General features: G+C 39.9%; 1 protein-coding gene across 2 annotated transcripts in view; it reads right to left on the bottom strand.

The window, feature by feature from the left end:
• Window positions 1-15,949, bottom strand: part of LOC143933809 (transmembrane protease serine 4-like) — an 81,880-nt gene that overhangs the window by 31,328 nt on the left and 34,603 nt on the right. For both annotated transcript variants that reach the window (XM_077456866.1, XM_077456865.1), the window contains exons 3-5: window positions 8,179-8,553; window positions 5,863-6,015; window positions 5,637-5,760 (exon numbers count right to left, since the gene is read on the bottom strand). In XM_077456866.1, the coding sequence (XP_077312992.1) occupies window positions 5,637-5,760; window positions 5,863-6,015; window positions 8,179-8,553 (652 nt within the window). The remainder of the gene's footprint in view (window positions 1-5,636; window positions 5,761-5,862; window positions 6,016-8,178; window positions 8,554-15,949) is intronic.

The following is a 15,949-nucleotide window of genomic DNA, read 5'->3' as shown; positions in this document are numbered from 1 at the left end:
TCAATCTTATATTCATAAACAATTGAGCAAGAGAAATATCGGGGGAAGGGGGTGTAGATGATGTTTAGAGGAATCAGAAGGCTCTCTATAATTCAAGAACTATGACATCATCCACTATCTCTGGTTCGGCAATTTTTACATTTCAAAGGCTGCTTACAACAGCAAACTTCAACAGTAGCATTTATTAAAATGAAACTTTTATTATAAGAAGAACCCCCCCCCAAAAAAAAAAAAAAACATTTGGCTGGAGTTGGGCATTTCTAATTAAACAGTTTTCTTTCAATTCTAATTTTATTTTAAATTATTACACATGATTAAACAATTTCAAACATATACATTACTTACATACATAGTGATCACATTTATTATTATTATTATTTTTTTACACATATGTGTTAAAGTATTCAAGATAATAGAAAAAAAATATAATATAATATATATATATATATATATATATATATATATATATATATATATATATATATATATATATATATATATATAAATAATGGAAAAAATAATAATAAAAATAAATAAACACACAACCCCCCCCTTTTCTCTCCCTTCCCTCTCTACTCTCTCTTCCGCTCTCCCCTCCTCTCTCCCCCTAGCAAAGTCTTTCCTTCCATTTCTTCCCTCCTTCTTCTTCCTCAACTTTTTACCAACTTCCTATGCTGTCTCCAGGGAGTCCAAACCAGGAGGCACCTTTCGTACGTATCTAATTCTTGTGCTAAAAGTATCTCCATTCTCTCTATATTATCCATTTCTAAGGCCCATTCGTTTATCGAAGGAGACTGAGTTGATCGCCAGTGCCACAGTATCACAGTTCTTGCTGCCGTCAACCAGTACCCAAGAAGATTCTTTTTGATGTTTTTATATGTTCCTGGTAACATAGAGAGAAGGGTGATTTGTGGTGTGTTTGGGCCCCTTTATACAGCTTTAGGCCTGGGCCCCCCAAGCCTGACTACAATAATTCCCCAGGGCTTGCCCACTGAATCCACACAGCGGCCACCTCACCTGTACACACTCAGCCCCCCTCTCCCCTCAATCCTATAATATATATATATATATATATATCAGCCCCACAGATACACAAATCTGTAACACACAAGCCTGTGGCCCCCTTCCTGTACAAAAACAGCCTCTCCCTTTCCTTCACAGCCCCTACTTGTAAAGAAATCTTCCTACCTAGTCCCAGCTCGTTTTCACAAAGCTAACATGTTTCTGACACAGAGGAGAACAATACAGGCAGCTCACACGAGGGGTGCACATGCACATAGTAGCCAGAGGTGGTAGTAAAGAGTAAAGAGCTCAATGACAGAGAAGCAAAAGCTGCAAGATCGTTTCCATAGTGCACAGCATGGTCCCCTTCACCCGTCCTGCCTTCATCTGGCCCGGGCGGGCCCCTCAACCCCTTACAGTTGTATCGGCTGTACCCCCCCTGATGGCAGCCCTGGTTGGGACTACAAAGAAAAACAAATACCCTTTTTTTGAATTGTAGTCTGATATTGTATTTGACCAGTAGGTGGTAGCAAGCCACTATAGTAACCTATTGTGTGTATTACTTTGGTCTTTAGTCCAATGGATTTTATTTTATTTTTTTAAGCCTTCATTATTTTAGATCTCTGACTTAGATGTGGAGTTGATGTGAATGTAAAACCAGAATGATAACCAGGTAGACAAATGCTACTTTAGATTTTACAATAAAAGTTGTTGCTTTCAAGTAAAAATGCACCCGCTTTACTTTTGCCATACTGTACTCATTAACAAATCTGTAATTCTGGCCTGGCTTCCTTAGGCTTAGAGTGGACAGAACTTTGTCCAGAAGTAGATAGAGTTTTAAGTACCGTATTTTCCGGCGTATAAGACGACCTTTTACATGTAAAAAAAATTGGCCAAAAAGCAGGGGTCGTCTTATATGCTGGGTCAGCCCCTCGGATGGCTGCTTGGTGTTCGGTAATACTGTATGTAGCCGAAGCTACATACAGTATATACCGCTGAGCCAATCCTGGTGAGCGATGTATTCAAATGAATACAAAGCCTGCTCGGATTGGAGTAATGACCTCTGTCAATCCGAGCAGGCTACTCTGTAGCCTGCTCGGATTGGCTTGGAGAGTCAGAGAGGCGCGGGCTGATGATGTTACAGCCTCTGCCAATCCAAGCAGGCTTTGTATTCATTAATAGAATACATCGCTCGCCGTGATTGGCTCCAGCAAATGCAGGAAGGAGGAAGAAATATGAAGCCTCGGAAGCCTCGAAAGCCAGGTCGTCTTATACGGTAAGTACAGTTTTAAAAGCGTTTTTGTCCTGTAAGATTAGGGGGTCGTCTTATATGCCGGGTCACCTTATACACCGGCAAATACAGTATACTTGTCATTAGAGAAATAAGTAAAATGCCATTACTGACTTCTACCTAAACGAAATGGCTTTAATGCTTCTGAGTCACAGATCTGAAATGGTCATGCAGTGAATAGCATAGAAAAGTCAAAATCGCTTTGTTAATCACAGGTCAGTGATTCATAAATCGCTAAAGCCAAAGGATCAGCATGACAGCCAAAGAACTACCATTTTTAGAAGGTGAGAATCTACATAATTCTCTAATGACAGATTTGATTTACTTTAAGAGCCTAACCATCTGAACTGGAGTGATGACATATTTGTATCATAATTCAGAATGTGTAAGCCCTTGTACACACGGTCGGACATTCCGACAACCAAATCCGTCGCATTTTGTCCGACGGATTTTGTACGACACTGTTGTATACACACGGTCGGACGAAGTTGTTGGAAAATCTGATTGTTCAGAATGTGATGACATTATTTCGTTACGACGGGACTACGTTCAGGCTAGTAGCCAATAGCTTTGATGTAGGAATTTGATCTGAGCATGCGTGGCACTTTGTCCGATCGGAATTCTGTACACATGATCGGAGTATGTCCGATCGGAGCATTTTGTCGGAAAATTTTACCAACAAGTTGGAAAACTTAGTCCGTCGGATAATCCGACGGAAACAGTCCGATGGAGACCACACACAGTCGGAATATCTGACAAAACGGTCCGATCGGACACATTCCGTCGGAATCTCCGACCGTGTGTACAAGGGCTTAGTCTTAGCCAAGAAGGGGCATAGGGCCCACATAACAGTTTATCAGGGACCCAAATCTTGCCTCTCAAATAATGTTGGCACCCAGACAGCAATTCAAGGGCTAGGCATGGCCCATTATAGGACAATAAATTCCTTCCATCTTTTTTGTAACATCAGAGGATTTGAAGTATAAAACAGATGTCCTGCCTTGCCATCTGCTCCACCCCTTTCACCAATCCTCGATCTTAGTAATAATGTGTTAATGCCACCTTTAACTGAAGGCTTGTTCACACCATGTCCATCGAGCTGCACTGATCAACGCAGGTTCAACTCAAAAGCACAAGGAATCAATTGTTTTCTGTGTGTTCTCTTAACTCAATAACACTGTGTTGAGGTAGTTCCAGTGTTTTGCATAAAAATCGCAATGTGCTGTGGTTCATGGAGTTGAATGAAGTGCCATTTTCTGACACAAGTAAAAAAATCGAAACGTAAATTAATTTCACTGAATGAGTTCAGAGCTTGAATGCCCATCTTATCCTGCTTGGAGGGAAGTATCTACCACTGGGCAGTCTTGTATTCACCTGGAAGTACTGCAGACAGGACTCACTTGGGACTGGAGAATTCCCCTATGGAGTATAGTGCAAGTCTTGAGGTTTTCATGGGATCTGTTCACCAGGAGATAGGTTTTCCTTCTACAGTCTTCTAAGGAAGCCTCCTTTAATTACGTCCTTTCTCTTATCCCCAATAAGTTGAACGCTCCTAGTAGTGGCACTAGAATTTCTATCAGTTGCTACGAAATGCAAGATTCTAATCCCCTCGGGGGTAGCATATTTTATGCTAGAATCATACTGTTGGTAACTAGCAAGTCAGGTTTACAGTATGATCTTACGTTAAAGGAACATCTCCGGGTGTCAAGTTGAAAGGGCCCCTTCTCTTCCTTCTGATCCTGGTGTTCTTGTACATCAGCCTGGATTTCGCTATACTGTCAACTCTGCCTTCCATCAGTGTGGCTGCTATCACCCTAACATCTCAATTAGGCAGATTCAGAATTAGTACCATTCACTTTGTAAGATCCTTATGGGTTATTGCCTTCTAACCTTTATTATGTTATTCTGTGAGGAATGTCATGCTTGTGGCTATCTCAAAACAGGCAATCTTTCCTTTCTCTGAAAGTCAAGGATTAGAAAAGCTAGGCTTGAGCCCTCTACGTTATCTGTCTAGTCTACATTTTGGACATAGTTGTCCTTCCTACTGCCCCTTACAGATGTTTTCCAGGCTTTTGGCTCAGCATTTTTTTTTCTTTGACCACATTTCGGTATTGATCTAGGTTTCTGCCTCTTCAAGTAGTGTGTTTTCTACCCGTTTTGGGTGGATGTTTGGATAGTCCTCCAGTATTCCTGGATGGGGCCCATAGTATATTTAGGCAATAGTTTCCCCTTAGAGACAAATCTCTGTCCTGGTCAGGAACACCAGGTTGATCTTCAGGTTTCTCCCACTGGTCATGGAATTTCCCTTTGCCAGTTGTCTTGCATTACCCCTTTTTTTTTTATTTAGTGTGGATTCAGGCATTGCCCAATCCCCAGTTGGGCTGCTTAACTGTCCTAACTGTTTTGGAATTCCTGTGCCCCCCCCCCCCCCCCCCAGTGGATGATAAAGAAAATAAGATTTTTGTTTTTAACATAAAATCTTTTCTTGAAGTTCATAGAGAGACAAAAGTCCTGCCCCTCTGTACTGCTTATTCACATACCTGAGAACAATGGGTAAAGGAGGGATTATACAGGGCTGGTTTACAATGTTTTTTTTTCTGCTAGCCAGTGTCTCAACTTCCTGTAAACAGCAGTATAGCCCAAATATTTTAGAATTCCTAAAATCCTGTATCTCAAGCTTGTTTTGTGATATATGACAGCAGGAAGTATAGGAACAGTTGTGGTCAACCAACTAGATTTTAGAAGCGTGTGTGGTTCCCGACTCCTTTTACAGGCTACATTTTGGAGGCCCTCAATGTGTTCTCTGACTCTTGTTGCAGTCTGTAGAGCAGGAATATGCAGTTAGCGGACCTCCAGCTGTCACAAAACTACAAGTCCCATCATGTCTCTGGCTCTGGGTGTCATGCTTGTGGCTGCCAGTGTCTTGCTATGCCTCATGGGACTTGTATTTCTGCAACAGCTGGAGGTCCGCTAATTGCATATCCCTGCTGTAGAGGATATTCCATCTTATTCTAAAATAAAAAAGGAAATAAGGAACTATAATCAAAGCAGTGCACCAGGGCACTCAGCTGCTAAGAGGCCCCTTTTTTTTAATGAATGTCTTATGTTCTACAGACAACATCTCTTTCTCAATTCAAATAAGTAGCAAGGTAGTTACAACCCTGCACATTTATTTCACATTTTAGAAAAACCACAGTTTTTTTTTTTTTTTAACTACTCTTGGGTTTGAATGCACAAAATACATGAAAACATTTTTTTTTTTTAACTCTATGTTGGTTTATATATTAAATATTTGCTTTCCAGGTTAACTCATTCTCAAAAAAAATATTGTAAACAAAAATACCTGGAAAATCCAATCTCTGCACATACAGATTTTGCACTGTTTGCGTCAAAACCATCACTACATATATATCGCCAAGTTCCTGAGGATGTCAAGATTTGTAGGAGGGATTCATCTGTAAGCCTGACTGCAAAGCAAGAGAAGAGAATGTTGAAAAAAAAAAAAGGTTGTGTTGCAATACAAAATCATTCATTGTTCACTTCAACCAATCATAGAAAGTAATACTTACCAATGGAGGTGTTGCTGAAGTCTACTCGCTGCACACATCTCAATTCATCTTCGCCATTAGCACAGTCCTCCTTGCCATCACACCATTTGTCCAAAGGAATAAATTTAAATGACTTCAGGCAGAAGAAGTAGTAATTATCAAGCACCACTTTAACTGAAAGAAAATTTAAAAATAACAATGTAACTTTATTATTTTTTGTGTGGATGTGTTTGAGTAACACTGAAAAGGGTGAGATATTTTAAAATCAAGCTGCGCTCATAACTTTTTTTTTTTAAAGGGGTTAGAGCATCTGTCGATTTTTATTGCTACTGGGGAGATTTCTGTACATCATGAAATTATGGTTATAATGACAAGATCATTAAAGCAGAAGTTTTTTAAGTTTTGGATAGAGTGCGGAGGAATTAGAATGCTTCTGTTTTTATTGATGTCTGTGTCCCCATTAGGATGATTTGTCCTCTCCATTTGTCCCGTTTACCATTATCTTTGAAAATGAAGGCAGAAGGTTTGGGTTGTCCCCAGAAAAGTTAGAGGGGAGTTCTTCCAATTGGGTCACTAGTTTTGGTGACCTGGGAGTCCCCAAGGGATTTCCTTAAGCTGGCCATACATTATACAATTTTCCTTGTTCAGTTTTCTTTAGATTTAACTACACCCAAAACTTTTGGTAAGGGCATCACTGGAAGACAAAGTGATGGACAAATTTCCCCAGTGTGGTCACATGCAAAAATAAAAATTCCCATCTTCTTACCAGTCTTGGCCAGTGTCTTCACCATTCAACTCCATGTTGATGTTTTTCTTTTTCTGCATGACATGGTTGCTTTAAAATGTATATGAAGTGTGAGTGGGGAGGTATTGGAACTCCCAGAAGATATTTACTGCTATCTGGTGCTCAATTAGAGACATTTACCAATACTTCCTATCCTGCTGACCACAGTTTCACCAGGGGGAATTGAGGGAAATCCACAGAGAGAGACAGGCAGGGCCTGTGCAACTACTAGGCAAAGCAGGCCACCTAGGGTGCAGCTACGGCTGCTGGTTTCCCTACCCTCCGTCACAGGTCCAACTAGAGTTGCCACCTCATCCCTTTAAAAATTAAACGCATATTAAATTACACTACAATTGTGGCTGATTAAGGTGGTAATTAAACTCACTTGTTGCCTTATCTGCACTTAATTAGCCTCAGAACCTGTGTAATTCATATCTGTTCGGGTTGAAAGGGATGAGGTGGCAACCCTAGGCCCTACCCCTCCAGAGCCGCCATCAATATCACAGCAGCTAGGCTAGTGTAGCTTTTCTGGTGCAGGTGCCACACTGAGACACACCATCCTGTCTTCTCCATGCTGCTTCCAGGATGGCCTGGAAGGGAAAGGGATTACAGATCATTCCATAATATAATGCATCCAGCCTGACCAAATCGTACAATAACATGCTGTGTGATGTCAGGGGGGAGGGACTTCAGCTACCTATTGGCTGAGAGAGCAGCAGGGGATGGTGTCACTGCCTGCTCAGCCAATGGGTACTCAAATTATGCTATCCATCCTTTCATCAAAATCTTCATCCCGTGGGCTTCCTATCTTAATGGGTGTGGAATAAATCAGCTCTGATGTGAGGAGAAGTCTGCACACAAGATCCAGAACTGCATGCAGGGAGTGAAGGTTCTGTACTGATTGAGCTGAGGGAAGCTAAAGTGTTTTGCCCCAGCAGATTGACAGATCACCCTGCCCCACTTTTTTCCTGTTAGGGAGGTGAAAAGCAGCCTTGCACAGGCTGCATTTGCTGAGATCAAAGATTTCCACTGTTTTTAGACTTTTTTTGTTGCAAGTAGCTGGTCTTGCCTAGGGTACAAAATAGTCTAGCACTGGCCCTGGTGACAGGATTAAAATCTGGCAGGGGGGTTTGCCTTCCCTTACTCTACTAAACAAAAGCATTTTTATTTCTGTTTTTACTTGCTTTTGGAGAGTTACAATCCCTTCTTGTCTGGTAACATGTCAGGAGGACATAAAGTGAAGGTCAAGCTCTCCAAGCCCTGGATCGCAGTTAAAACCCTACAAGGATACTCACTCTTACTCTCTCCATCCAAGACTAAGGCCAGCCATAAATGCTCAATAAATGCCAAAGGCTCAAAGTATGGCCAATTGCTAGTTTAAGCTATGTATCGCTCGCTTAAGAAACAAGTTTTGCCAAGTTATGAATTATATTGAAAACAATGTTATATCACATTATGTTATATTAGAAAAGAAGCTACACTAAAAATAGGAAACATTTGTGGCAAATATATATTGGAGTGCCACCCATAAAAATATATATTTCTGCACTTACTCAGTATAGCTATGACCACAAGTGAAGCCACCACCAGAGCAGCTGTTGTAAGAGGAACACAATATCTCCTGAGAGTTGATATTTTTGCAGGCTTGTAAAGTACATGAGTTGGTCTAGCCCCAGGTCTTGGAGGACCAGGGTTCCTAGGAGGACCAGGGTTCCTAGGAGGACCAGGATTCCTAGGAGGACCAGGATTCCTAGGAGGACCTACGGGCCTAGGGGCAGGAGGTCTGTTAGCAGCTACTGGAACACTAGCAGGTCCTGGAGAGACACGAGTGGGTCCTGGAGTTGTAGTATTAGTAGTCCTAGCAGGGTTGGCAGCAGGTTGTGATATTCTTGCTGGTTGTCGTATATTTCCTGTGGCTTCAGTGGTACCTGAAATAGCAATGTGTAATGACTAAAAAATACTGAGAAAGATAGATCAAAAACAGTAAAAAAGGAAGAAAGGAGGACATATAACAGTCTTTCAATAGCATAAAAAATAAATAAATAAATAAATAAATAAAATTTAAAAAAAAAGAGAGTCATTGTTTCTCACCACTGTATCAGATTTATTGCTTAAAGTAGAACTAGAGACAATTTTTTCTTTTTTATTTTGGATAGAGCAATAGAGGGTTATAACCACTGACAGATTTCTTTCCACCATCTGTCCCCTATTGCAGAGATTTATTTTCACTTCCTGTCTGATAACCAAACAGGAAATGAGAGGAAATCCCTGAAAATTAAGGCTGGCCATTTTCTTGTATAAATTTTCCTTTAGATTTTCTGAAACCATATAATAGGAGATCAGACCTGAACAAACATTTTCAATGTGACTGAGAAATGTTTATTTTATTGTGCTCAATGTGTTAGACAAAAAAACGCTCAGGGTTTAAGATTACTTTGAAGTTCTGTTAAAAAACGATATGCCCATGTAAGACTCTTGTCACCTTAATAAAGGAAGGTGAAAAATGAACCTACTGGCAGGTCAGCTGGTAATTATGTTACAGGCAGGATTAATAAAAACAAAAATGGATGTGTTATTGCTATTAAGAGACTGCATTTAATATGCATTTTTTAAAATTTTTATTAAACTTTATTTTACAATTTTTTATAAATACATTTACATATATTCAATACATATTTTCTATATGGATTATTTTCTATATGGATTATTTTCTATGGTCTTCTGCCTAATATGGACCGTTTCCTAACTCATATTACCCTCTCTTTATGTATTTATTTACTTCTTTAATCCATATCTTTAATAATATGATATTTCCATTTATAACCCATATTCACACCAACATTTGTTCCTTTGGTATCCTTACATTCATTCTACTGCTACCTCTAACACTTACAAATAAATAAATAAAAGGGTGGGGGGGGGGGGGGGACAACGACATCTCTTCTCTTTCCCATCGCCTCTCCTAGTTCTACAACTCTCTCCATGATACCTGTGAGATTTTAATCTCCTTCTTTTTCTATCTCCATCCTCTCTTACAGGGCACCAATCTCGCCCATCTCAGACTCCCATTCCTCTATATTGGGTATTGTTCTACTTTTCCATTTCCTGGCTATAATGGTTTGTGCTGCTGTTAAATATTTAAGGATACCCTTTTTTATATTCTTCACTGAGCCCGGTATCATTGATAGTATTGATATCAATATGTCGGGCTGTATCTGGATTCCTGTCATTGCAGTATATATTTTGAACAGTTTTTCCCAAAAACTCTGGACCCCAGGGCAATAATACCAAATATGTGACATTGTACCTAACCCCTTGGCATCTCCAGCATATTTCTTGATTCTCTGGGCTGATTTTATACATATCCAGTGGGCATCTATACCATCTCTCTTGATGTCTATTGGATATTATATAATTTATGTGTTGCTATTATAGCCTTTTCCCACTTCACCCTCGGGATAGCGATACCCAGCTCTTCCTCCCATTTTTTTATATATGTTAATTCTTGCACGTCGTTTCTAGAATTTAGGTAATTATATACATTAGATAAGATATGTGTTGGTCTCTGGTCCTTTACCAATATTTTTTCCAGGTCAGTAGGCGCTCTATTAATTGAACCCTCCTTCATTAGAGAGAGGACATATCTCTGAAGCTGGCAGTATTGCATCCATTTAGCTTTATATTCTATACCCAAGTATCCAGTGGGAGAAGTCTATTTTGATCCATTGTCTCCACCACCCTGCTATCTTCTCTCCGCCATTTCTGAAAAGAACCTCTCTCCAATGCTGGTGGGAACTCTGGGTTGTCGAAGAGAGGGGTCATAGGGTCTATGTACAATGACCCTATCCCCTGTCTCAGCAATTGATCCCAAACTTTCATTGTTTCCACCACCAGGAAGGGCATCTCCCGATTAGGGGGACGCTTCTCTCTCTTTATCCATGGTAATGATTTTAATTTCATGGCTGTAACCTCCTTCTCAAGCTTCACTCACTGTTTACATTCTGCGTTATGGAACCAGTCTACTATCCTTGTTATAAACGCTGCTCTAAGATATGTCGATAAATCTGGAAGGGCCAGGCCACCATCCTTCTTTGATCGACTTAATGTCTCTCTACTAATTGTAGCCGGCTTACCCGCCCATATAAAACTCCTCATCCCCATCCGTAATTGGTTCAATACATTTGTTAGAGGAAATATGGGGATAGTTTAGAATATATATAAGATTTTGGGCAATATGTCAATTTTTACAATATTTAGCCTACCATGAAAAGATCCCCTTATCATACTGTTGAAGTGCCTTTATTATTTTTTTCGTAATCGGGGGATAGTTAAATTCTTGGAGATTTTCTATTTCTCTGGGGATAAATGTTCCCAAATATTTAATTGCGTTTGCTTGCCATTTAAAGGAAAAATTGTTTCTAAGAAGTTCTACTGTATTGTTTTCTAATGTTATATTCAGCGCCTCTGATTTACTGTAAATTTACTTTAAAATGACTTACTTTAGCAAAACGTTTTAATTCCTGCATTAAATTTGTCAGTGTCACCCATGGATTCGTAACATACACCAGCAGATCATCCGCATATATGGACAGTTTATATTCTTTTTCCCCCCACTTTTATTCCTTGTATAGCTCCGTTTTTTTGAATGGCTGTCGCTAGATGTTCCATGGCTAACACATACAGCAATGGAGACAACGGACAACCCTGCCGGGTTCCGTTGGCTATGGTGATTGCTTCGGATATATCTCCATTTGCCCTTATCCTAGCAGTGGGATTATGAGACAGAACAATTATCTTTTCCAAAAGCTAATATGCATTTTTGATTTTGTCCATAGTTTAATTTCTTTAAAAAAAATAAAAACTTGATGGTGTACTATAAAGATGATATACACAATGAGAATATCGGGCAAATGATCATCTGTATTTTTGCATGAAAGTCTCATATCAAAAATTAATAGGTTACTAGAGCTTCGGAAATTCTCGTAGAACAGAATACCATTTACCGCAATGATGTAATGTATTGTATTGTATTGGAATGTATTCTTTTGTTTCAGAGCATGCACGGTCTTGTTCACTCAATTTATTATGGATAAAATGTACTGATTAGACGAAAATTGTTTGTTCTGTTGTCCTACAAAAACAATTTTCACACTTGTTCCTTCAGATAATTTTGCATGAACTGTCGTGATCAGTTGTCAGAAGCTGTGAAAAAATAGATTATCAGACGATTACTCCGAAAGGGAGATTTTTCCTCCAATTTCTCATTGTGTGTACTAGGCATATGTGTTTTTACTGAAAAGGAGTCTCAGGAGGATCTGATAGTTTATTAATAAAAAGGAGTCCCAACCAACACCAGTATGGAGGGCAGAAAATGTTATTAAAGGGAGAAGATTCAACCAAAAATGGGCTAAAGCCCACTGTAATCTGACATCACAGAGCTGGTCCAGGTTCTGTAGGGATCTTGACAATATTGTTGGGATCCGCCCAGAAGCTTGGTTGGCAGATGGCTCAGCCTCTCAGCAGGCTGCCCTTTGCTTTCTAGAGACCGAGAACTCCATTCTTGGTGTAGAGCCAGTGGGGGGCAGCCATCTAGGTGAGCATGTATGTGTAGGTTTTTTTTTGTGAACCCATACTTCTTTTTTAAAAACCTACAACAGTAAAATCAGTGTGCATATGCAGTAAAGCATGCTGGTTATACTCATTGTGGAACCTAAGGAGTTAATGCTCCGCAAATGTACAAAAGGCTGTTTGATCCTGTCTTCACTGATCCTCCCATTCTTCCACTGTCTCCAACCCATCTCCTGATAGAACAGATCATAGGGGACAAGCTGCACATGCTCAGTTTGGCTAGAGAGTTGATTTTTTTGGGAGAGTGCATTTGATCGGCACAGGATCAAGGGTCCTGCAGCCTGATAGGACAGTCGGAGTAGAATGAAAATTCCTACTACAAACTAACCAGACACTGATAGAAGTTACTAGACTGTTATATTCTGCTGATGAGAAAAGGTATTTATCAGTTTATATTTAGTAAAACTACTGCATTGCATTCCATGTTCTGTGTACTGTGGGAGACCAGATATAGTGAATGCTCCTTTGCTTAGTAACACTTATGAAGTCCCGGAAGCGTGGCGTTCGGTTTTATCTGTACTGGCCATTATACTACCTTTTGCATAAGGCCCCTTTCACACATGCGGATGGTATGTCCGTATTTCATCCATCCGTTTGCGGATGAAATACGGGCCATACATGCATCCCTATGGGATAGCGGGTGTCTGCGGATGAGCATCCGCAGACACCCGCTATTGTCCGCCTCCACAAATGTCCGATTCTGCAGACGGAGGAAAATCCTATTTTTCTGTCCGTCTGCAGAGCGGATCGGATGAACACGGACACACAGTCCGTGCTCGTCCGATCCCCATAGAGGAGAGCGGAGAGCTGACAGGGCGGTCCCCGCACAGTGTGCGGAGACCGCCCTGTCCGCAGCCGGCTCAGCGGGGACAACGGAGCGATCCCCGCTGACCGAGCGGATCATCACGGGGCGGATCTTTACTGATCCGCCCCGTGTGAAAGAGGCCTTAGGGAGATGTTCTCTCTTTTTTAATGTATTAATTCTGAAATAAAAGTGTTGGATTTCACACTATGTGGAGCATCTTCCCCCCGAGTGGAATATCCTTGAATATTTGAAAAACGAGAGGACGGGAGAGAATGTCTACAGGATCCCGGAGTGCTGAGCAGACCGCAGGACAAGGGCCCTGGCAGGGTAATCAGCCATAGGCGCTTTTGACCTTCTTACAAGTTGAATATATCTGGTAAGCAGGCATTTTTCTCTGGTGATGGTCACATGCGGTGCTAATAGCATATGGGATCTGGAATGTCTGGAATGCATCTATGAACTTTGACTTGGGAATTCAGGAGTGTGACGCCTCTATCTTTTTCACTACCCTGGTCCTGCACCTGCCTCTCTCCCATCACATAAGACATGTGTAAAATTGGATGTTCATGCTACTTTTAACCTTTTTTTGGAATAAAGACTTTTATATTGCACCTATCAATATTATGTTGACATGCTCGTGAATAGTATGGATTTCCCAAGTGTTATACGTGACTCTGTTTTTAGATCGATGGATTCTTTGTGATCTCACACATGAGAGTTGCTTTTGAGTTGCTGTTTTTTTTTTATTTATAATTTTTTTCCCCCTTGCATATCATATACATACAGAATGCCGATTTAACAGAGTCATAAGATGACATCTGCTGCCATGATAAATTCCCTAAGCATAATCAATATATGCAACAAACACACCTAGGGTCAGAATACTTAAATACTGCATCTACTTTTGCAATATTTAAATAAATAAAAAAGTACAATAGTTGAAAGGTTATATACACCTAAAAGAAATAAGCCTGCCTAATGTAAATAATCTTATCAATGTGTGATAAGACAGATGGCCAGCTCATTGAAAACAAAATATTTCAAATATGATTATCTTATATCAACCAATGATAAGAAAAAAGGCAGAATGATTGCAAATTGAGTGTTTGCTCAATTTTCTAATCTAAATTTCCTTATATGTAATACAACAACCAAAATATGAGAGAACAAGTATGTAAACAAATTTAAGTCACATCAGTAAAAAACTATTTGGTACTTTACCTTTATCAAACATTCCTGTGTGTCTTATTTTCATATATTGGCAGTTGGCGACACATTGAATAGCCTGGTATATGACATCACAAAGGACGGCATATCGGACAGCCGCCAGCTCGTCTCTGTTTCCCCTGGAAGGCGTCTCGTCGGACGAAACGTACATAGGGCAGAGCTCAGCAGTGACGTCAGCACGTCAGTCCAACTGGACTGTGCAAGATGCCCTTTGATATGGTTTTGTTTGGGAGTACTTATCAATTTTATTGATAAATTGGCTTTAACCGTACTTCACTATGGGATTTCCTTGCTTCTTTCTGGCTATGTGTTAGTCGCTGAGGCAAGTTTATGTAAAGCGATCCAGTGGCTGTGTGGGGCATGCTGTTCTTAAATGTGATAGGCTTGAGGCACATCAACTGGGAGAGGGAGCTGGAGCTATCCATTCAGGTAGGACCTATCATTCTAAAGTGCCGAGCCGTGGAGTCTAAATGTTTGGTAAGATGCTTTATTTGTATAAAGGTGCATATTTAATAATATGATTTATGCACTCTTTATAAATTAATGATTTGTGATAGCTCAACATATTTATTCATAATTTACAGATTAACCACTTGCTACCAGGTTTACTGCTACAGGGCGGCAGCTCTGCACAGGATCATGCATGTGTGTATATATATATATTATATATATATATATATATATATATATATATATATATATATATATATATATATATATATATATATATATATATATATATATATATATACACACACACACACACACGTGATCCTGTACTTCTGACAGCAGAAGCCGACATGCTGGTGCTGGGCACTCAATGTCCTCTGGCAACCACTAGCTGTTGGTAAACCACACAGAACGGGGATGTAAATAAGGCAGATCTCCCTTCTGACAGGGGGGAAGGATGGATTCTGTGTCGCTGCAAAGCAGAGACTAGAATTCATCTCTTTCCCTAGTGAAAGTAGCACATACAGTACACAAAAACACTGGCTAGGCACACAGTTAACACTTTGTTTGCCCTAGATGTTTAACCCCTTCCTAGCCAGTGTCATTAGTGCAGTGACAGTGCACATTTTTAGCACTGATCATTGCATTGGTTTGTAGATGCCATTACGTTTACCTAAACCAATCAATATACGCTTATTGGGATTTTTTATTTTTTTTACAAACACATACATATTGGCCTAAATTTATGAAGAAATTACATTTTTTTCATTGGCTATGTTTTATAGCAGAAAGTAAAAAAAAATGTTTTTTTCTTTAAATGGTAATTTTTTTTTGTTTATATCACAAAAAATAAAAAACATAAAAAACGCAGTGGTGATCAAATACCACCAAAAGAAAGATCTATTTGTGGGGAAAGTGCCTGATTGAAAAGGGCAAGGTATCTGCACTGTTCAGTGCGCTTTGTGCACTTCATCTGGCATTTGTGGAACTTTTTGTAATTAGATGCCCGCTCTTTCCTTGTGCAGATGAACAAAAACTAAATATCTTTAGTTTGGGGGAACAGAGGTAAAGTATTGGACATAATTAGAATGACCTGATCTGTTTCTAGAGATTTAAGTGGACTGATCCCAATAAGTATTCTTGTAAAAAAAAAAAAAAAAAAACCTACAACACACACACACACACACACACACACACACAAAGGAGGGTCAACT

Source organism: Lithobates pipiens, unplaced genomic scaffold (genome assembly GCF_037356315.1).
Source record: "Lithobates pipiens isolate NorthernLeopardFrog02 unplaced genomic scaffold, aLitPip1_a1.2 Scaffold_27, whole genome shotgun sequence".
Lineage (NCBI taxonomy): Eukaryota > Metazoa > Chordata > Amphibia > Anura > Ranidae > Lithobates > Lithobates pipiens.
The sequence above is the reverse complement of the archived record's forward strand: the minus strand, read 5'-3'. Positions and strand labels throughout refer to the sequence as shown.